Source organism: Globicephala melas, chromosome 6 (assembly GCF_963455315.2).
Source record: "Globicephala melas chromosome 6, mGloMel1.2, whole genome shotgun sequence".
Classification (NCBI taxonomy): Eukaryota; Metazoa; Chordata; class Mammalia; order Artiodactyla; family Delphinidae; genus Globicephala; species Globicephala melas.
This window is the reverse complement of record NC_083319.1, coordinates 89641785-89664761: the sequence shown is the minus strand read 5'-3', so window position 1 is coordinate 89664761 and position 22977 is coordinate 89641785. Positions and strand designations below refer to the sequence as shown.

Here is a 22977-nt window from a genome sequence, read left to right as displayed (position 1 = left end):
ACAGCTCCACCAGGGAAGTCTTATACAGTAATCTTCTGATGTCCCAACTACCTGGTCCTTGTTGCAAAACTCCTATATATGCTCGCGCCTCCCTTACCTATTTGGAGCAGTCCCTCAGAGCTATCTGAGAGGCTACCTCCCAGGCTTGAAATCCTCAGAAAGTCTACCAAATAAAAGATAATTCTCAACTTTTAGGTTGTGCCTTTTTTCCAGTTGACAGGAGCCAGGATACACAAGAGTTTTTGCTGAAGAAAAAAAACACAAAGAAACCCCAAAAAACCCATGTAGTCGAATATCAAAAGATTACTAATCACAAAAACAGACATGTCAAGCTAATGATCTTAGTGCTTTTCTGTTTGGGAAGATACAAGAATCTGGGCTTATTGAAATTATTCCTTAGATATGCATCTCATCTATCTGGGGCCTGTATCCTGTTTTTCTCCGTCCTGAATTCCCCCCAAAGGGGGTGCTGCAGTGCCTAATGGCTTAATAGTGGGTAACATTTATGTTTACTGGGATGTCACAGGCAACACTTTTGGTCTGCAGAGTCATGACCCAGGATGAGGGATGCAGAGTAATGGGGGAGGGGGTGTGAGGCCAGTTCCACTGGTGGGCAGGAGGCCCCCTCCAGGAGGGCGGCCGTGGGACCTCGAGCAGGCCTGGACTTCCCCTAGTGCACCCCCAGGTCATGCTATACAGCCCTCCTGCCCCAGGTTGGCACTGCCCGTGTTGTCCCACGGACTGGGGTAGGACCCGGCTGGGCTTTTCCGGTAAGGCGGGCCAGACTCACTTTCAGTGTTCGGAGCGGGGATGGTTCCCGTGGTGACCACCACGACTCGGTCCAAGAGTTTTGGGGTTTCCATCCGACAGCTGCACCCATCCTCCAGTTCCTTCATGGGGTGGGGGGTCGGCGCACGGGCACGGTGGACTGTGCCCGGAAGCGCTCATCCAGGTCCGGACCCTGGCCGCCCCGTGAGGCCAAGACTGAACGGGTCGAAAGTGGGTAAAGGCCAGGACGGAGAACATAGGGTATAAAGGAGGCTGCGCCAGAGACACGGGTGAGGCTCGGGTGAGGGGCGGGACTCAGAGTTGCGCGGCGACGTAGGTGATGCCGGAGGGGGCGGGGCTTAGAATGGGGGCGGCATTTAGAGTGGTCGCGGCGACGCCATCAACGCAGGCGGGGGCGGGGCCTCGTGGAAAAGGGAAGGGCTCAGGGATCTGGTGGTGACGTAGCCCAGGACAGCGGCGGCGGAACTCAGTGAGAGGTGGAGCTGAGAGTTCCGCTTGCGGGCGGGCGCTAGGCTCAAGGTTTAAGGCTTCTGGAGGCCCAGTAACTGACGAGGACCGGGCTCAGCGAGGGGCGGGGCTCAAGAGCTGTGGCAGCAACAGAGCTAATGTCCGCGAGGGTGGGGCTCAGTGAGGGCGGGGTTTAGAGCTCTCGCAGTGACAAAGCCGATGCCCCGGGCGCTCGGAAGGCCGGGCCCAGTGAGGGGAGGGGCTAAGGGCTCGGCAGCGTTCGTAGCCCACGCGTTCGGAAACGGGGCTCGAGTGAGGGATGGGGATTTAGAGCCCTCGAGGCGACGCAGCCGACGCTACGGACTGGGCCTATCGGCAAGGGGCGGGCTCAGTGAGGGCGGGGTTAGGGCTTAGCCGCGACGATGCCGGGGGCGGGGCTCACAGGGAAAGAGCGGGCGGTCTTCACAGGGGTCGACGGGCCGCGGCCGGACAGCCAGGCTGACTGACGGCGGCAGGGGGACTGGCCGGGTCAGCTGGGTGCACGGCGTGCCGCCGCCATGACAGGTGAGAGCGGTCCGGGGTCGTGCCTGCCATACAGGGACGGGCGCGCGGCCACGGTGGCCCATAGGGTCCGGGTGTCCCGATGCCACACCGGGGGCCGCTCCTCGCGGCGGCGAGTGACCTTGCCCGTGACTAAGTGTCCTGTCGACGAGACGACGGTAGGCCGGCTCGCGGCCCGGGGCCGGGTTCTTGGGGGGGCGAGGCCACTCCGGGTCCTGGAGGGTTCTTGGGGGCGGGGGCCATGGACAAGCCCTGGAGAGTTCTGTTGGGCAAGGCCACGTCATGCCCTGGAGGCTTCTGAGCGTTGGGGGCCCCACCTTGGAGGGGTCTGGACGGCGAGGCCAGGTGAGGCCCTAGAGGGTTCTGGGGGACAGAGGCTGGGCCTGGGATGGTTCTGAGGCCAGGTCAGGCCATGGAAGAAGGTTCTAGTGGGTGGGGGCCACGTCGTGGGTGGTTCCGGGAGGGCAGCGGCCAGTGCACGTCTGTAGGTGGGGAGATGCTGCATGGGCGGGTGGGGGAGGTAGGGTTGAGGCCTGACAGTGGGAGGTGAAAATAAAAATGATTCTACTGTGCTTCTATCAGGAAATATAGACACTCCGTCCTCACAGCTACCTGAGAAGAATGCCCAACAGGTGGTGCATGCCTGGGCAGTGTGTGGTACCCATGGGACTCTGTGGTGCCTCCCAGGCTGCACCCCTTGCCCAAAGACAGGCCCAGGGGAATTGTGGATACCGACTTGGTCCCCGAAGGCTTTGCGCCCCATACTGAACTGCCCCAGTCCCTCCTTTTCCCTGGATGGGTTCTCCAGCCCAGTCATCCGCCAAGGGCCTCTCTGGAGTAGGGACCCGCCCACCACCTTCCTGACCCTGACTGAGCAGGGTGACCCTTCCCTATGGACCTTTCCCTGTAGGAGAAGCTCCATGAGAGAGACAGGCTGGTGACAGAGCCCATGACAGCATGGTCAGGCTGCTTCATGAGGTAGAAGTTACCTAGGGGTGGCCCACGGGGCCAGGAAGGCCCCAGAAGTCCCTGTTCTCTCCCCAGAACTCACTGGAGTTCCAGCCTGAGTCCTGCACACAAATAGGATTTCATGGGCAGGAACCTGGTGATTTCCAGGACACCAGTGTCCCAGCCTTAGCCAGAAGAGACCCCAGCTGCTGTGCATTCCCCTGTCATCTCTCTGAATTCTTTTTATCTGTGGCTGCTGTTTCTGAGTAGAGTTGACCCTTTGAGGTTCCAAATGTGAGGGTCCATTTATATGTGGACTTTTTTCGATACATACTATAGTACTACATGACCTCAGGTTGGCTGAATCCTTGGATGCAAAATTATGGATATGGAGGGCTGACTGTAAAGTAATGTGTGGGTTTTCGACTGCTCAGGGATCTGCACCCCCAACCGCTGCATTGTTCCAGGGTCTGTTGTACCTATTGTGCACCTGGTCTTGCATCAGGTGCTTCCCATTGAGAACCGCTGTATGGGAAAAAGTGGAATATCTCTATGTGTGGATGAGGAAATAAAGTGTCAGGTTGGGCAGGTGCCCCAGACTGCTAGGGCAGTCAGTGGCAGAGCCAGGACTAGACCCTGCCCAGGCCCATCAATCCCCTTTCTCCCTGCCATCTCTGTGTCCTGGGCCTCTAGAGACCTCTTCCCTCAGAGCCCTTCATTTTTGGTATGGGGAACTGGGGCCCAGAGAGCACAGGCCTGGGAGGGTCAAATGGGCAGGCTTGCAAGGCTGCGGGCCTCAAGTTCCTGGCTCACTGTCTCCATGCACCAACAGGAAACTGCCTCGTGTTGGTTCTGGGGCCTCTACAAAGGGTTGCAGAGTGAGTGTGTGGGGCCTGATGCGTCTGCTCAGGGCCAGCAATGGCCGAGTGTCACTGCAGCAATTGCTGTTGCTGCAGAACCAGTCCCTGCCTTGTGGTGTGCTGGGGAGTGTGCCATCTCAACTCCATGCCTGAGGCCAGGTTGGGCACTGGGACAGGAGGGGATTCTGGGAGATTCAATTTGGGAGGGAGGTTGAGGTCCAAGCATCTGGACTTTGGTTTGGGTGGGGCGGCAGGGGAGCGGGAGGGCAGTCAGCGTGAGTTAGCCAGGCGGAAACCACAGGGACAGGTATTCTTGTGCCAAGGGCAGGAATCCTGGGCAGTACACTGCAGTTGGGGGTTGCTGTGCAGGAATGGCTCAGGGGCCTGGGAGGCCCGGTGAGGGCAAGTGAGGCCAGCTCCCACAGGGCCTCTATTGCCAAGCCAGGCTAACAGGTTGGCGGGTGGGCGGGGGTGTCCATGGTTGTGGTGCTGCCAGGAAGGCAAGATGATGGGGGAGGTAGGGCTTAGCAGAGGTTGCTGGTGAAGGTCTGGTGAATTTTATGCCAGAGCATTCCTCTTCCTTTGTCCTGTAAAAACTGTCTGGGACTGTTTATCAGCACTTGGGACCAAAGTGGTTTCCTTTCTTGTGCTTTCTCATGCCTCTGAATGGCTGCTTGGGTGTGGTTTGTGTGCACAGCGCACAGCAGAGCCCAGAGCTTTGGCCCCCAGGCTATGCCATCGTGCCTGGCAGCTGCAGGCAATGGAGGCCCCACCTGGCTAGCAGCCTGCAGGGGAGGAGGAGCCACTGCAAGATGCTGGCCACCATCCACTGACAGCCCTTGCCCTTGAGCCTTGGACCTACGTCCATTCATTCCCAAACTCTTTAGTGAGTGCTTAGTGTGTGCTGGCACTATGCACACGTGCACACACTGGTAGTGCTGGGCAAGACAGCCTATGGCTTGGCCAGGAACAGACATGATGCAGCTAATTGCATAGTTAATTAGTAGGTTGATGAGAGAGGCAGAAAATTTAGATGTCAAGAATTGGCCCCAACACTGTGCTGTGCCTGGGTCCTGACCTCGATACATCACTCCCTAGCTGGTTGAGGTCTTAGGCAGGTCTTAGATAAGCCTACTCGTTGTGCTTCAGTTTCTTTTTCTGAAAATAGGGGTGGTAGTCATGCTTGTGTAGCAGAGCTGATGGAAGAATGATGATTATCTGTATGCCTAGAGCCCACAGAATGCCCAAGCTTGGGGCACACTCCATGAACTATGGCCAATATTAACTCTTTAATCAGAGAGGTTGTAGGTGCTGAAGCCAGGTGGCCAGGAGGGTCCGGCCGTGTGGTGGTGGCAGGTCTCTCTGCATTCCTGTCCATGGCTTCTTCACCAAGTTGGAGCTGCTGACAAGGTTGACTTTCAGAGGCTCGGAGAATCAGAAGATAGAAATTCATATTCTGGGGGAGAAAAGACCATCCAGGAGGAGGAGAGAGAAAGACAGTCTGTTGAGTTGGCCCCATGGAAGAAATCAGGGAAGGGGCCCCACTTGTTCCACCTCAATGACTCTATTTTAAAAAGATCAACATTATTGAGGTAGTATTTACTTACAAATACACTCATTTTTAGTGAATAATTATATAAGTTTGACTAATGAATGCACCCATGGAACAACCAGCCCAGGCCTAATCAAGACAGAACATTTCTATCACTCTAGAAAGTTCCTTCATGCTCCTTTCCAGGGAACCCCACCCAATCCAAGAATTCATCTGCTTTCTGTGACTCTCATTTTCTTTCTTTAAAATTCAGCTACGGAATTTCCAAATAGGATTTCTTTTTAATTAATAGATTTTGTTTTTAAAACATATTTAGTTTATAGAAAATTGAGCAGATAGCACAGAGGGTCCCCACACCCCATTTCCTGTATTATTAACATCTTGCATTTGTGTGGTATGTTTGTTGCACTTAATGAACCAATATTGATAGAATATTAATAACTTTAGGTATTACTAACTAAAGTTCTTGTGTTGTATATTGCATGAGTTTTGAAAAATTAGTAATGTCCTGTGTCCACCGTTACAGTATCATACAAGTGGTTTTACCTGGCTAAAAATCTGTGCTCTACATATTTATCCCTCCCTCTTCCCTAACCCTTGGCAACCACTGATCTTTTGACTGTTCTCCATAGTTTTGCATTTTCTGGAATATTATATACTTGGGATCATATAGTATATAGCCTTTTCAAATTGGCTTCTTTAACCTTTAGCAAAATGCATTTAAGTTTCCTCCATGTCTTTTTGTGACTTCATAGGTCTTTTTGTGACTTCATAGGTCTTTTTATCACTGAATTATATTCCATTGTAACTTACTAAACTGAACCACAGTTTAACATATTATCCATTCACCTTTATATGTATGTATGTGGTAAAATATACGGAACATAAAATTTACCATTTTAACCATTTCAGTGGCATTACATACATGCACGATGTTGTGAAGCTGTCACCACTATGCATTTCCAGAACTTTTCATCATCCCAAAGAGAAACTCTGTGCCCATTAAATAATAACTCCCCCTTTTCCCCTACCCTCAGCTCCTGGTAATCACTATTCTACTTTCTGTCTTTAGAATTTGCTTATTCTAGATAGTTCATGTAAGTGGAATCATACAACGTTTGTCCTCTTGTGTCTGACTTATTTCACTTAGCATAATGTTTTCACAGTCATCCATGTTGTCAAATCCATGTACTAAAATTCTGTCCCTTTTACGGTTGTATAATATTCCATTGTATATATACCACATTTTGTCTCTCTATTCATCTGTCTGTGGACACTTGGGTTGTTTTTACCTTTTGGCTTTTGTGAATAATGCTAGTCTGAACTTGGTGTGCACATACCTGTTTGAGTCTCTGCTTTCAGTTCTTTTGAGGAATGAAATTGCTGAAGTATTTGTTTAACTTTTTGAGGAATAGCTATACTGTTTTCCATGGTGGCCATACCATTTTACATGCCCACCAGTAATGCATGAGAGTTCCAATTTCTCCTCATCCTCATATTCATATTCCCTCTCTCTCCATGTATTTATTTTACCTTAATGTGTATGAAGTGGTATCTCATTGTAGTTTGATTTGCATTTCCCTAATGACTAGTGTTGTTGAGCATCTTTTCATATGCTTAGTAGTCATTTGTACATCTTCTTTGGAGAAATATCTATGCAAGTCTTTTGCTCATTTTTGTAGTGGTTACTTTATAGGATTTTTTGTTGTTGCGTTATAGGAGTTCTTTTTATCTCCTCTCTCTGTATATATTAATGCCTAATCAGATACATGCTTTGCAAATACTTCTCCCATTCTGTGGGTTGTCTTCACTCTTTTTTTTCCCACTCAAAGTAGGGTTTATTTCTGGACTTTCTAGTCTATTACATTGTTCTATATGTCTGTCCTTATGTTGGTACCACAGTTTTGATTCTTGTAGCTTTGTGGTAAATTTTGAAATCAGGAAGTATGAGTCATCCACCTTCTTTCCTTTTACAGGATAGTTTTGGCCATAAAAGTCCTTTGAGATTCCATTTGAATTTTAGGATGAAAAACAAAAAACATTTATTGGGGTTTGGATAGGGATTACACTGAATTCCTAGATCACTTTGGGTAGTATTGTCATCCTCACAATATTAAATCTTCCAACCCATGAACATGGGATGTGTCTTTCCATTTATTTGTGTCTTTTAAAATTTCTTTCAGCAATGTTTTGTAGATTCAGTGTCCAAGTCTTCCACATCCTTGGGTAAATTTATTTCTAAGTATTTTATTCCTTTTTTTAAGTTTTTAAATTGACATATAGTTAATTTGCAGTGTGTGTTAGTTTCAAGTGTACAGCAAAGTGATTTAGTTATACATATGTACATACATACATACATATATATATATATATATATTTTTTTTTTTTTTGTCATACGCGGGCCTCACTGCTGTGGCGTCTCCCGTTGCGGAGCACAGGCTCCGGACGCGCAGGCTCAGCGGCCATGGCTCACGGGCCCAGCCGCTCCGCGGCACATGGGATCCTCCCGCACCGGGGCACGAACCTGTGTCCCCTGCTTCGGCAGGCGTCCTCTCAAGCACTGCGCCACCAGGGAAGCCCCCTACATATATATTTTTTCAGATTCTTTTACGTTATTCGTTGTTACACGATATTGAGTATAGTTTCCTGTGCTATGCAGTGGGTCCTTGTTGTTTATCTGTTTTATATTTGGTAGTGTGTATATGTTAATCCCAGACTCCTAATTTATCTCCCCCATTCCCTTTGCTAACCACAAGTTTTCTATGTCTGTGAGTCTATTTCTGTGTTGTAAATAAGCTCATTTGTGTCATTTTTTTAGATTCCACATATAACTGTGATATCATATGGTATTTGTCTTTCTCTGACTTACTTCACTTAATATGATAATTTCTAGGTCCAACCATATTGCTGCAAATGGCATTATTTCATTCTTTTTATGGTTGAGTAATATTGTATTGTGTATGTATATATACCACATCTTCTTTATTCATTCATCTGTCAGTGGACATTTAGCTTGCTTCCATGTCTTGGCTTTTGTAAATAGTGCTGCTATGAACATTGGGTTGCAAACTAGAGTTTTCTCCAGATACATGCTCAGGAGTAGGATTGCAGGATCATGTGGTAACTTTATTTTTAGAGTTTGAGAAGGGTTGGTATTAGTTCTTTAAATGTTTGGTAGAATTCACCAGTGAAGCCATCTGATTCTGGGCTTTTATTTGTTGAGACCATTTTAACTACTGATTGAATCTCCTTATTAGTAATAAGTCCTTTCAGATTTTCTGTTTCTTCATCATTCAGCTTCGGTAGATTGTGTGTTTTTAGGAATTTGTCCATTTTATCTAGGTTGTCCAATTTGTTGGTATAAATGTCCACAGTATTCTTTTATAATCCTTTTTATTTCTGTAAAATTCATAGTAATATTTCTGATATTAGTAATTTGAATCTCCTCTCTTTTTTTCTTTGTTAATCTAGCTAAAGGTTTGCCAATTTTGTTGATGTTTCTGGAACCAACTTTTGGTTTTGTTTTTCTATTGTTTTTCTATTCATTTATCTTCACTCTAATCTTTATCATTTCCATCCTTCTACGAGCTTTGGGTTTAGTCTACTTTTCCTTTTCTAGTTCCTTAAGATGTAACATTAGGTTATTGATTTGAGATCTTCTATTTTAGTATGTACATTTATAGCTGTAAATTTTCCTCTCAGTACTGCTTTCACTGCATCCCTTAAATTTCGGTATGCTGTATTTTTATTTTCATTTTTCTCAAGGTATTTTCTGATTTCTCTTGTGATTTTCTCTTTGATGCATTTGTTGTTTAATGTCCACATAATTGTGAATTTTCCAGTTTTCCTACTGTTATTGATTTCTAGCTTTATTCCATGTGATCAGAAAAGATCCTTTTATTATGTCAATCCTTTAAAATATATTAAGACACATTTTGTGGTTAACTGTGTTTTGTGGTCTGTTTTGGATAATGTTCCCTGTGCACTTGAGAAGAGTGTATATTCTGCTACTGTTGGGTGGAGTGTTGTGTCTATGTCTGTTAGGTATCATTAGTTTATGGGGCTGTTCACATCCTCTATTGCCTTATTGATATTCTGTCTGGTTATTCTATTATTGAAAGTGGTCTGTTGAAGTCTCCAGCTATTATCATAAAGCTTTCTAGTTCTCCCTTCAATTCTGCCAATGTTTGCTTTAAATATTTTGGGGCTCTGATATTTGGTACATGTATGTTCTAACTTCTTGGTGATTGATTACTTTATTAATATATAATGTACTTCTTTGTCTCATAACAGCTTTTGCCTTAAAGTCTGTTTTTTCTCATATTAGTATAGCAATGTAAATTCTCTTTTGGTTACTATTTGTATGGAATATCTTGTTCCATTCTTTCACCTTCAACCTTTTTCTGTCTTTAGACCTAAAGTGAGTCTTTTGAATATGGTATATAGTTAAATCATGTTTTTTAAATCCTGAGAGGAAAAAAATTCTGTTTCTCTTCTACTCTTACATACAACGCTTATATTTCTCAATACTTCTGACACTTCTGGTTATGGAATGTGTGGGTTTTTCCCCCTACCAAGCAATTTTCCAGTTCTTTGGTGGACACCAACTGGGAGTCCTATTATTTAATTCAATTCTGACACCATCTATCCAGAGATAGTGTCAGATCCCATGGGTTAACTTTAGGCTCAGTCCCACGAGATTGCCCCCACTTGAGATGCCAATAATGAATCCAGGTTGTCACCTGTGCTTCTAACTGACTGGCTATAAATCAGAGTTCCCATGACCCTCTCCTTGTGACCCTATTTGCTAGAATAGTTCACAGAACTCAGGAAAACACTATTTCCAGTTTGTTACAAAGGGTATTTCAAGGATACAAATGAGCATCCGGATGGAAAAGATGCATAGGGCAAAGCATGTGAGAAGCAAAGCATGGAAGCTCCATGCTCCTCCCAGACAGGCCATCCTCTCAGCACCTCCACATATTCAGTAACTTAGAGTGCTCCAAACCCCATTTTTGGGGGGTTTTATGCAGGCTTCCTTAGGTAGGAATGACTTATTAAATCATTGACTACTGGTGATTGATTGAACCTCCAGCCCCTCTCCCCTCCCCAGACATTGCAGGGGGAAGTGAGATGGGGAGGACTAAAAGTTCCACCCCTCGAATTACGTGGTCGGTTCCACTCGTAATCAGCTCCCACCCTGTGGTTATTTAGGGGCTTTCCCAAAATCACCTCATTAATACAAAGTCAGATGAGGTTGGAAGGGGCTTGTTATGAGTAACAAAAGATATCCTTCCACCTTCACAGCTCTCATCACTTAGGAAATTACTTGGGTTTTAGAAACTGTGTGCCAGGAATTGGGACAAAGATCAAATATATATTTCTTATTATAAATCATGAGACTACAAATCCACTTTGCTAATCTAAGTCTTTTGATTAGAGAGTATAATCCATTTACATTTAAAGTAATTACCGATAAGGGATAACTTGTTTCTGCCTTTTTGCTATTTGTTTTCTGTATGTCTCATAGCTTTTTTTCCTTCATTTCTTCCCGTCTTTTGTGTTGATTTTCTGTAGTAACACATTTTGATTTCCTTTTGTGTGTATTCTATGGACATTTTCTTTGTGGTTACCATGAGGATTATACATAATACCCTAAAGTTACAGCTATCTAATTTGAATTGATACCAACTTAACTTCAGTCACATACAAAAACTCTCCTCCTATACAGCTCTGCCTACCCCCATCCCCTGGGTCCACCAGGAAACAGGACAAGCTGCCACAGGTAGGTAAGGTGGTGCACTTGTTCAGGCAGCTAGTGCTGCAGGAACTTGGGACCCTCCCTCAGAGATTCAGAGATTTCTTTGTCAACTACCCACCAACCTCTCCCCACCCCTTGCCTTTAAAGACTTGTCATTCTAAGGGACATTCTTAATGGGAAAGACAGTGCAACAGTGATGCTTTAATGGTGACTCTGAAAGAAAAAACAAAAGAAAAGGCATTCCCCAGCCTCCTGGGCAGCAAGCATGCTGGTCTGCTGTTGGTGTCAGCTTCTCAAGGCCTTGCAGATACACTGTGTCTGGTGGCCATGCCAGCACAGGCCACTCCAAACAACAGCGATTGTAGGAGCTTTGAGATTGGGCCTTCTCCAGGCTGCCCGTGCCCTTCCTCGGGCCTGGCTATTTCCAGAGGGCACTGAGGGGGCCCAACAGACAGCAGATTCTTCGCCCTTCTGAGTTTTTTTGCAATAAGCTCTCAGGCATAAAAGATAGGAGCCAGAGGCTCTGCTCTGCTTTTGAGCACTCTGAACCTTTATCACTGCACCCACCCACCCCACTTTCTGGCAAGGGTGTTGGCGTGACATGGGGGAACTCTGGGCTGTTCGTGAGCTGGGATGTCAGCAGTTGTCCAGATGCTTACAGCTGGTACACCTCTCGGTGGGCATGGGGACCTTGCTGCGAGGGGTCCCTGCCATGGCTGCATCATGCTGTGTGGGTCTCGCCACCCCCTTTTTGGGCTGAGCTGGCTCATTCCCTCTGTGTTGTATGCTTCTGTTTCAGAGCAGACCTACTGTGACCGCCTGGTCCAGGACATGCCTTTCCTCACAGGCCTTGGGCGCCTGAGTGAGCAGCAGGTGGACAGGATTATCCTCCAGCTGAACCGCTACTACCCCCAGATACTCAGCGACAAGGATGCAGAAAAGGTGCCAAGGAACCTGAGGCTGCTTTCCCATCCCTTTCCTCTCTGGGCTGGGAGAAGCGGGGGGCAGGACAGCTTGGAGGTGAAAACCTGTCTCCTTAGGGTGACCTTGGGCCCAGAACATCAGCTCTTTGAGCCCTAGTCTCTTTATATGTCATCAGGCCTTCTGGCCCCTTCCAGAATGCTGGGAGGATCACAGGAGACATGTGATAACATGCCACAACATGAGACAAACCTGGGAGGGGGAACAGGGGGAGTGCTGGGGTGGGAGGGGATCAGGGATACCAGACAGGCCCTACCCAGTGCCATAGGGCTCTTCACTCTGAATTTTCCAAAAGTTCAAAGTGGGCAAACGTTTTGGGTGTAATCTGGCCCATCCTATTCAGGGACACTGGGTGAGAGTGGGTGCTCCTTGCTCGCCCCACCCACTTCTCTGGCTCCCCCATGGGGCTGGGGGTGGGTGCTAGAGACCAGCCGAGGCTTTGGGGTGCAGGACCTGCCTCCCATCTGGGTGACTGAGCGAGCTCTTCTCCTCTTGGACCTGAGCTTCCTGCCTTGGCACAGGGTAACAGTTTCACGTGCAGAGCTATTTGGAGGGTTGGGGTCTCTCCTAGGGACAGGTGAGATTGATCCTCAACAGAACTAGAATCAACACGGACCCTGCTACTGGCCCAGATGCTTCTTAAGTTACAGAAGTAGTACAGTGAGTTAAAAAGTAGGGGCTCAAATTTATATCTTGTAATTAAAAGTCGAATACACATTCATTGTAAAAAAACAATTTGAAAAGCTCATATGTTTACATGAGAAAAAGGAAACTCCTCCACACACAAAACTACAGTTCCTTTCCTCATAGGTACCCATGGCTTCTGCTGCACATCTGCCTTTGCTTTGCAGTTTCTGTACCTTTGTGGTTTGACTCTAGTTCCTTGTAGCATGGTACACCACCACCAGGTGGCAGCACCGAGCCATGGCCTCCAGGTTCTGGGGGTTAATGCCAAGTACCCTGTCCATTGACCTTTACAACCACATATTTTTCAGTCAACCACATCAAAAAAGCCACCTTTTTTTCTCCTTAACCCTTGATTTGTTTTTTAAAACTTGAATCACATTCCTGTAGAGTGTAAACTAGAAATTATCATTACCTCAGAGATTCCCTGTAATGACCCTACCATGTGGGTTTATTATTCCCTTTTTACAAATGGGAAAACCAAGTCAGCAAGCCACTAAGTTTCCACACTTGGAATAATGTCACCGCCATCTTTCTTGCTGACGTGTCCTGGCCTCCAGTGGGAGTGCAAGGCTTAGTGGCCATGCAGCACAGTCTTGGGTGCCACATGGGAGTGCATGAGGCTGTGGTAGCAATTGCTACCTCCCCGTGCATGTTCCAAGCACCTAGATGGTATCACAGCCATTGAGGAAGCTGGGGCTGGGTGCTGAGCCCAGAGTGCTCCAGCCTGACCTTGTCTTGTGCCCCTTCCTCCTCCAGTTCCGGAACCCCAAGGTATCTCTGAGAGTGCGTCTCTGCGACCTCTTGGGCCACCTGCAGCGGAGCGGTGAGCGGGACTGCCAGGAGTTCTACCGGGCCCTGTACATCCATGCCCAGCCTCTGCACAGCTGCCTGCCCAGCCGGCACGCCCTGCGTAAGTGCGTGTCCCAGTCCCCAGGCCTCGGCATCTTCTGGTTCGGCCCTTCACCAGAGACTGCTCTCTGGTTGCATCTTGTATGGCCCTCAGAGTATTTCAGACAATATAGATGTTTCTGTCTCCACGTCTCCCTCTCTCTGTCTCTGTCTCTCTGTCCCTCTCTCTCCCTTTTTCTTGTGCCAGTTTTTACACAAAAGGTAGCATCTCTTGCATGCAGCTCTGCCCTTCCCTCTGTAATCTAATGAATCTGGGAACCCTTACACTTCTGATCAGAAATAGCTCACGGCTGTAGGCTGTACCGGCCTTGAGTGAACTGACCCCCCCAACCCCCACGACGCAGGTTGTGTCCACTTTCGCCCAGGTAGATCCTCATGGCATGGCTGTTTCTGTAGAACAGTTTCTGACACAGATGGCTGGTCCAAGACACATGTGTTTTGGTTTAGAGGGTCTGGCCTGTGGGCCCGGGAGGCTTGTGAGCCCCGATGGGTCCTCTGAGCTGCCAGGTTGGGTGCAGGGAAGGTACAAGCGAGGATGGCAGCTCAGTTCTGAGGCCTCTGCACCCAGGTCCCCAGGAGGAGTGGCTACTGTCCCTCAGTCCTCGGATGAGAGGCTGGAGGCCAGGAGGGAAGAGGTGGCTCGCCTCAGCCCACTCGGCTGGACCTGGGGCTAGTGTCCCTGCCCCCAAGGACAGGCTGGCAGGACTGGGCCCTGAGCTCCAGCATGGGACGGTCCTGTCACCACAGGTCAGGACCACACAGCCTGCCTGGAGTCAGGTACCTACCAGGGTGCCCTCAGGGCTGTCTGGCAGCTGGCTGGTTAGGGGGAGCCCCAGTGGGGTCTGGGGAAAGGGAAAGAGCGCCCTGCCCTCACATCAACATCATCAGACTTCGGACAGGCAGGTGTTTGCGCTGTGTTTGGTGCCTTGTGGTTGCCAGGGAACAATGAACCCCCTACTCCATGGTCCTCAAGTTCTCATGAAGTGGACAAAAGGAGAAGACACAAAACTGTGCAGGGTTCCCTGTCTGGGGCTGACTTACCCCAAACACAGCCTGGAGGGCTTAGCACCGGCACAACCTGAGGGGCCTGGGTGGTCTGGGGGAGGGGGCTCGACAGCCCCCTTGGTTTCCCGAGGGCGGGGCAACCACCTTACCCTCTGGCCCACCCATGACTAACTGCACCCTGTGATTTTGTTTCCAGAGAACTCAGATTGCACAGAGCTAGACTCGGGCACCGCAGGCCGTGAGCTCAGTGACAGGGGTAACCGCCTCCCATGTCCCTTCTCTCTGTTCCCCCACCCAAGGCTCCATCTCTGCCTTGGGGGCTTCTCCATTCCAAGTCGGGTTCCGTTCCTGGCTTCCTGTTGGACAGACCCCCTCAGGGTGCTCACTGGGTGTGTCCCTGCCCAGCTGACCCCAGCACAGGGTGTGAGCCTGTCCCTCGAGGCCTCTGGACCCCTCCCACCCTCCTGGGCTTGGGGAGCTGCTCACGTGCATTTCTCCCCAGGACCCGTGGCCTTCCTGACCTGTCTCGGCCTGGCCGCAGGGCTGGCACTCCTCGTCTACTGCTGCCCCCCAGGTGGGTGCTGCCTGGCCAAGCCTCAGCCCAGTCCTCTCCAGACCATGGGGCAGAGCCCTGCCGGATGGACGGAGGCCTACACCTGAGGCCCCCTACTTGTGGCCCAGCGTGGCAGTCCTGCGGTTCCTTTCCTGCCTTGCTGACCTTGTCAAGGTCCTGTGTGGGGAGCCAGTGCCAAGCAGGCCCACTCGGCATGGGGACCCCACATCACTCAGGTGTGGGGCTGGCGATGCCATGAGGCTGAGAGAAGGCGCCTTCTCGATGGGTTCTGAGACCCCCTTGTCTTCCAGACCCCAAGGTGCTGCCAGGGGCCAGGCGTGTCCTGGGCTTCTCCCCTGTCATCGTCGACAGGCACGTCAGCCGCTTCCTGCTGGCCTTCCTCACAGATGACCTGGGGGGGCTCTGACCGATCCCCTCCCTGCCCACCTTGGCTGCTTGCTGCCCTGGGGCTGGCTGATTTTTCTAAGTGTTTATTTCTCACTGTGTATAACTTATGTAACCAGCACTTTACCTTCACTGTACAAAGGTGCTCAACAATATTAAATGTTTGAGTCTTATCCCTTCTCTCAGGAGTGTTTTCTAGATGATTCCAACACAAGACATGACAGCATGTGTAACTGGGGCTGACCCTGTGGGCTCTTGGCTTCCCGAGTCCAACCCAAGACCCAGGTCCTGCTCAGGCCGCCTTCTCAGACCCCTGTGGGCCTGGGCCTCACCCCTCCATGTGGGCTACCTGCCCCAGATGACCCCTGCTGTGTCCCCCAGTGCCCACCTCCAGTTATCCCCTGCCATGTGTTCCCCTTCCCTCCCTCCCTGGCCACCTTCCACTACTTCTCTCCAGAACTCCCTACCTTGAACCCCTCCTGCCATCCCCTGCCTGGGTGTTGTTGGTCCCCACACCTGCCCCTGCCCATCTTCACTCCTTCCCCAGCCCTCAGCCTCAGGTGGCGAGGATGAGGATGGACAGGGCGCACTGGGCTGCTCTGTTACCCGAGCCCTGGGCCATGGAGGGGCGCCAACCAAATGCCTCATGATACCTAGTGCCAGCATGTGTTAATTTGATTCCTTTTAGCAGCCCCAGGAGGTGGGCTGCTGTCCCTGCTTTCCTGATGAAGAATCTAAGACTGAAAGGAGAGATCACTCAGCCAGGAAAGTGGGGGGACCCAGTGCATGAGGGGCTCCACCACCATCTTCATTCCCTTCCTGTGACATGTCCCAAGGAGATACCCCCTCCCCTATCATCCCCCTTGTCTCTGTCCAGTCACCAGAGCCAACACCCAGATCCTGGGCCCTGGAGGCCCCTCATACTACTACTATCTTGGAAATGGAGCCCCTCCACCCGGGAGGTGATGACCCGCGCTTGGCGGGTCTGGGGAGGGTTCAGTTGACACAGATATGGTCAGAGCCTAGAAATGAACACAAAGTCTTGTCCCTGATCCCAGGTGGAGAGGAGGTTGAGACAGAAAAAAAAGAGTCCACAAAAACTTCTAGAACTTTTAGAGGTGAAAAATGTAATTGTGCCATCTGAAGTCTTGGGCTCTGGCTCCTCACGCCCTCCCCCAACAGCCTGGGGTTTGGCCATACCCAGCACCTTGTCCTCAGAGCTGAGCCCCTGTATTTGTCTTGGGGACATGGGCCTGTCCCCTTGACCAGGGTGTTTGTACCTATTTGTCTCACCTGCCAGCCTCCGGCTCAGGATCTTGTCATGGGAATGTCCCTCGTGGACACAAGAGGGTGAGTGTACACGTCCAAGAGTGTGCTCTGCCTTTGGCTCTGGGGGCCCTGTGAGCCACGTCCCCAGTGCCTACTACCCTCCTGCAGGCTGTGGTTGTCTGGCACCTGTCTTTTATGTGGACCCCTGTCACCACCCTCATTACTGATGAGGGAGCGGAAGCTCAGAGCCCAGGACCACACAGCTGCCAAGAGTGCCCTCCCCACACACGTACACATGCACACACAGGCATACAAACATACATGCACACATACACGAAAAGTGTGCACATGTACACGTGCACAGTGCTCAGATACACACATGCACCGCACTAGGCATGGGCTGCCAGGGCCTGGGCCTGGCCCCTGATGGGCTCCTCTCCCCATTGCCCCCACCCTGTCAGCTCGTCCCTCTCCAGCCTCTTTGGGGAAACAGAAGTATGTTTGTCAACCCAAGAATCATCATGAGCTTGCATTTTCCATAGGGGGTTTCCGGAGGAACCCACAGCCTGACTCCAGGAACGACGCTACCATTGGGGCCCCAGGAGGGGTTCCACTCCCAGGTTTTAGTCTCTCAGAGCATGTGGGAAGGAAACAAGATGGGAGGCAGAGGAATCAGCTTCAGGACATGGTCTCTGGCTGATTCATTCAGCCAGCTCGTGAGCTAGTTCACTCATTTGCATGCCCAGCCATTAAAGTGAGGGCCAGGGCAAGGGAGAGCCAGGCATAGGAGCTCTCCTTTCTGCCCTGAAGCCTGGGACAGTGCAGCTTCCCACTCGCTCCTCCACCTCTGCACTGCAGGCTGTGGGTGTGTGTCTCCGAATTCTGAGCCTTAGTTTACCCATCTGTAAAAAGGGACACAACCTTGGGACCTGTCCTTGAGCATGGATATCCTGAGCTGGATAGCACTGTTCCAAGTACTGTTCTCTGGAAATTGCTTCATGAATTTACCACTTTGCTGGAAGGCATAGCTAATGCATGTTCTCTCTGGGACAGACTCCCATTGGGTGAAAGGAGTGCAGTTGTCTGTGCTCAGTGGGGAGGACACAGGTGCCACCCTGAGCTGAATGGGCTGAACGGATCCCCCAATGGCTGCGCACCACGTGAAGGTTCCTCTTGATCTTGTTCAGGGTCCAGGGTTAGGGATGCTGTGAACGTGCCCACTCCCTCCCAGCCTCCTCAGGGCTGTGAATGTGCACCGCACTCCAGGTCTCTTGCAGACAGTTCCCCATGTAAACTGGCTCTTATTGCTGCAGAGACACTGGAGGCCACCTTCCCGATTGGCCAGCCAGACCAGGGGACTAGTCCCTGCACCTGCTCCAGACTCTGAGCTCAGAAGGTGGCAGGGGTTCTCGAGGTCAGCAGACCCCTGAGGCCCAGCCCAGCATGTTCTGTCCAGTCTGTAGCCCCTCCATCCATTGTGAGCGAGCAGGATTCTGATTCTGAGGGTAATTGCTTCCTGGGCAGATGCCTGGGGTATTCTTGTTTTTTGGTTTTTGTTTTTGTTTCTTGCGGTACGCGGACCTCTCACCGTTGTGGCCTCTCCAGTTGCGGAGCACAGGCTCCGGATGCGCAGGCTCAGCAGCCATGGCTCACGGGCCCAGCCGCTCCGCAGCATGTGGGATCTTCCCGGACCGGGGCACGAACCCGTGTCCCCTGCATCGGCAGGCGGACTCTCAACCACTGCGCCACCAGGGAAGCCCGCCTGGGGTATTCTTGATGCTTGCCCTGCTCTCTGACAGACACGCTTGGGTAACAGTGACACATGCCCGGTGAAAGTGACAGACACAACTAGGTAAAGGGCACTACTGGGTGAAGGTGACAGACGCCTGACTGTAGGTGATAGAGACATCTGGGTAAAAGTAAATGAGGCCACTGGGTGAAGGGTGCAGGCAGAGCAAACACTGAATAAGCCAGTGCCTTGATCTCAGCCTTCCAACCCCCTGAAATAAATGTTTATACAGCACCCAGTCTGTGGCCTCTGTTATAGCAGCCCCGAACTAAGACAGCACCTTTGAGGGAACATCCCAGAGACAGGCCCCGCAGGCCTATGGCAGGGAAGTCCTGGGTACTGTCCACCCCCCGAGACCTGTGAGACCCTGTGGTAGGGTTCCACCCCCTGAGTGGGGGGCGGTGAGTGCCTGTCCCAGGTCTCAGGACCCGTCTGGTGAGCTGTGACAGTCCAGGACACCTATTCCCTTGGCTCGAGCTGGGCTACTTCTTGTGACTGCTGACTTTCTCCTTCCATCCATGACCTACCAAGGCCTTGCCCTGGAGGTCCAAAGCAGCCCCCGAGCTCAGGCTGTTCTTGGACCCTTTTGTGGATCCCTGCCTCAACGGCCCCTTCCTCGACTGTGCCTGGACTCCGTGCCTGCAGCTGAAGTCTGCGACAACAGCCCAGACCAGCAGCCAGGCCCGTCCACCATCTGCCTGCCCCTGGCTGGTTGCTGCCATACAATGCCTGCACTCCTGGGCTGGGACTGAGGGAGGTAGAACAATGGGGCATCCATGTCTAGGCACAGTACCTCCCCGCATGAGGCCACGCCCTGCCAACCACCTTGTCAGTCAGTGACCATGACATGGAATGCATTAAGTCCATCAGGGTGTGAAAGACACCATGGGCCACAGTCTCCCCTGCTGGCCCCCTGACCCTCTGTCCCCCGTCCCCACCTCCATACCTCAACAACTGGAACTGCCCATGATCCATGCCTCTGCACCTTTGCACATGCTCTTCCCTCAGCAGGAACACTCTTTACTAACCATCCGCCCTCCACCCCCCCATCTACTCAACTGGGTCTTTGGTAAAATGCCATCTCCATCAGGAAAGTCCCCCAAAAACTCTAGTAAGAAAAGAGTAGTTCCTCATCCTGGCTATCACAGTGCTGGGATGACTGTCCCATCTCCAGTCTGCCTGGGGTGGGGAAGAACCCCCATGTGTAGGGAGAGGAATGAGGGAGGGTGTGAGGAGTATGGGAGGGACGGAAGTGATGCGGGCATTTGGGAGAAGTGTGTCTGTGAAGAAGGAGGTGTGTGTGTGAAGAGTAGTGGACCTGTGATGGAGGGAGTCAGGGCCCTAGATACTCTTGCCAGAGTGATGTGGTTCAGGCCGGGTGAGGTCACAGGCTGGTGTTTGTGGAACCAGAAATGCAACTGCAATTTGCACAATGCAGGGTTTCCCTCTGGGGAGAGGGCACAGGGTTCAGGTGTGGGTGCTGACACTGTTGGAATCCGGGGTTGTTATATCCAGTTCCCGCCAGGTCAGTGCTCTGTGGACTATCTCAGAGAAGATACTGCTCACCCTGTGCCCCCAAAACCTCTGCATAAACCCCAGGCCTGACCAAGCGCTGGGTCAGGTCCCTGCTGTATGGGCTCTGGGACCCCAGTCTTGTAGACTGGATGGGGGTTTGGGAGCATGGAGCAGGGGCCCTTCCTCATCGCTGGCCACGTGGCAGCTGGGACCTCAATTCTCATTCCACCTGGAGGCAGGACTGGAGCCCCATCTCCCCTCTGAGGACACCAAGGGCTGGGGCAGGGCCTAGGGGGCTGCCATGGGGCATCTCCCCTGGGCCACACACAGGTCCAGCAGCTTAGCTTAGTTTCCCATGAAATAAATACTTGAGAGAAAGGGAAGAAAAATGTTAAAACATTCAGCTCCTTGATTTTTATAAATAATGTGGTGAGAAAAGAGGAACTAAGTTCAATTAAAGGCAGGTGGGAGAGAAGGTGCCTGAGAGAGAGGGGAGGGAAATGGGTAGGTGGGTGTGGCAGGTGTGGGAAGGAGGAAAGACCCAATCCTGCAGCAAAAGTCCACCTTCTTGGTCCACTGGCCCCCATCCCATCGTGGCCTACCTTCCTCAGAGCCCCCTGACTTACCCTGTCCTCCCCCCACCCAGGTCAAGTGGGCCATGGCCTTGAAGGGTGGACAGTGGGGATGGAGAGTCAGGGAAGGAGAACCTGTAGAGTGAAACGGACCTAGAATACTCCCAGGGTTTGAGCCAGGCAGGAATAAACTGTGGTGTCCTTGGACACATGCAGGGGACATGAGAAATGAGGAGACAAGAACAAGGGTTCCCGGAGGGACAGAGGGGTCCTGTTTGGGCTTCCACTGGCACAGAGCTACTTCCTCATCTGGTGACTCTGCCAGGGGTGACCTGGGGATGACTCATCTATCCCTACCCCTATCTATCATCTACCTGTCTATCTATCATCTACCTATCTATCTATCTATCTATCATCATCTATCCATCTGTCCATCAATCTATCATCTTTTTGTCATCCATCCAACCATCAGTCATCATCTATCTTTTACAGTAAGAAGGTTAAGCACACAGTCCCCCCAGAGCTTGCTCAACAAGCTATGCATGACTGCCCCCTCCCCTGCACTGACCACCCCACACTCCTTCAAGGCCAGCCCCAGCTCACGTGGCCTCAGGGCTCGTGCACCACAGCCTGTCTTTTCCTGGGGCTCCCTCCTGGTCCTGGGTCCCAGAGCATCAGTCTTGAGAGCTCCCTGGCTCTTGACTTCCCTGTGTGTCCCTCTGTGGAGTCCCCCAACTTGGCACATATGTTTCCTTGCTTCTTACTCCTTAAGGGTCTCTGCCATCCCCAGGGAGGGCAGAGAAGTGTCCCCGGGTGGGGCAGCTGCATGGTAGGGCAGAGGGGGTAGTTAACAAGCAGTGGATGTGTTAGGGTCTCGGAGAACTCCCTGAGGGTTGTCTCACCCCTCTGGGTCTGGCTTGGCCCTGACTCGCTCTCTGGGCCTCGGTTTTCTGTCCATCCCTTGGCCACTGTGACACATGCACAGGGCTCGGAACTCGAGGAGGAGTGAATCTATTGCAGATGTTTACTAAGTACCTACTGTATGTCAGACACAGTGCTGGGGACATAGGCTGTGGGTGGTTGCAACCAGTGGGAGAGCCAGGTCAGACCAAAGAGAAGTGCAAGTATGAGTAGGGGTCCACCTCCTCCCCCAGCTCAGGCAGAGCTTCCTCAGCCTTCAGGGAGATGGTGGGCAGGACCCTTCTTCTCAGGGAGCAGCCCTGGTCTTGGGCCAGACGGTGCAGGGGTAGTCAGGGCTCAGATATGGGCCCCAGGGGGACACTGTGGGCAGTGACGCTAGCCAATGGCACCAAAGGCAGAGTAAACCCAAATGGCCCACCGTGACAGTGACCAGCAGTGGTGGTCAGGAGGGCCAGTGGGGAAGACCTCAGGGCACAGCCCTGACCCGAGAGAGCAGCAGCACGTGCCATGGACCTCAGACAGGAAGACATCTGGAGTGAGGATCAGGGCGCCGGAACTGTAGAGGCATGAGCCTGGGTGCTGGTGGGGGGGCGGGGGGGCAGTCACGTGTACCTGTTGGGGCAGCAGCTGGGGTAGGGGCTGTAGGGGGCTGGGATGCACAGACCCACCCACTGTCATGCCCTGTCCCCAGTGCCCCTAGCACCCGTGGAGGCCAGCCTGGCTTGGTGACCTGGGACCCAGTCCAGCCATCTGGGGCTTAACCTCTCTGGCCACATCTGGGCCAGCTTCCTGTCCTGGCCAAAGGAGGAACTAGGCCATCTGTTGGCCACGTCCATGGTCCACACAGGCTGGCATCCATCTGGTGTGGCTGCCAGCCAGCCCATACCACAAGCCACAGACTGCTTCAGGCTATACCAGGCACGTGGTGCTGGGCAGCATCCACTTGTGCTGGGCCCTGGGCAGGGTTGGACCTGGGGGCATGGGCCCGGACACCATCCTGGACCCACCATGAGGGCCAGGTGGTAGGGAAGGTTCACAGCCAGGAGCCTGACCTCTGCTGCTTCCTGGCAATAACAAGACAGCCAAGGTAAGATGTGCTCATAGTGAGCGGCAGGAGAGGTGGTCCTCTGTACCACTTGCTCCCAGGGCCCAGCCACCTGCACAGCTCTGCATCTGACCCCTCTGGCTGGGGTGGCCCCAGGTTCATTGGATCCTCTGGGAACATGTGTCCACCCACTGCCTACCTGCTGGTCTTGCTTCTTCATGGACCTCATCCCATATGTGGATCACCTTTAAAAACTTTCTTTATGGGACATTCAGACACTCAGAAGAGCAGAGAGCTGGCCCCAGCTCTGCAGCCACTAGCACTTTCAATCTTATTTCATCCATTTCCCTATGTTTTTTCCTGGATTATTTATTTAAAGTAAAGCCCAGGATTAGATCATCTCACCCA

General features: G+C 51.5%; 1 protein-coding gene across 7 annotated transcripts; it reads left to right on the top strand.

Annotated features, from left to right (window-relative positions):
- The first annotated feature begins 1207 nt into the window (after positions 1-1207).
- CARD19 (caspase recruitment domain family member 19) lies at positions 1208-15637 on the top strand. 7 transcript variants are annotated; one of them, XM_030847210.2, is made up of 7 exons: positions 1208-1800; positions 10889-10942; positions 11718-11860; positions 13343-13496; positions 14697-14756; positions 15003-15074; positions 15365-15637. In XM_030847210.2, the coding sequence occupies exons 1-7, from the start codon at positions 1794-1796 to the stop codon at positions 15478-15480; spliced, it is 606 nt and encodes a 201-aa protein (XP_030703070.1). In that variant the 5' UTR covers positions 1208-1793; the 3' UTR covers positions 15481-15637. The 7 variants fall into 7 exon arrangements, with proteins under 7 accessions (XP_030703070.1, XP_030703064.1, XP_060157154.1 ...); XM_030847204.2 differs by having other exon boundaries at positions 14697-15074; XM_060301171.1 differs by lacking the exon at positions 14697-14756 and having other exon boundaries at positions 13343-13500.
- The last annotated feature ends 7340 nt before the right edge of the window (positions 15638-22977 follow it).

Bases quoted from the DNA above. Each gene is read 5' to 3' on its own strand.
- CARD19 (XM_030847204.2), top strand. The intron at 13,497-14,696 runs GTAAGTGCGTGT...TTTTGTTTCCAG, and splicing joins GCCCAGCCGGCACGCCCTGC to AGAACTCAGATTGCACAGAG. The intron at 15,075-15,364 runs GTGGGTGCTGCC...CTTGTCTTCCAG, and splicing joins CGTCTACTGCTGCCCCCCAG to ACCCCAAGGTGCTGCCAGGG.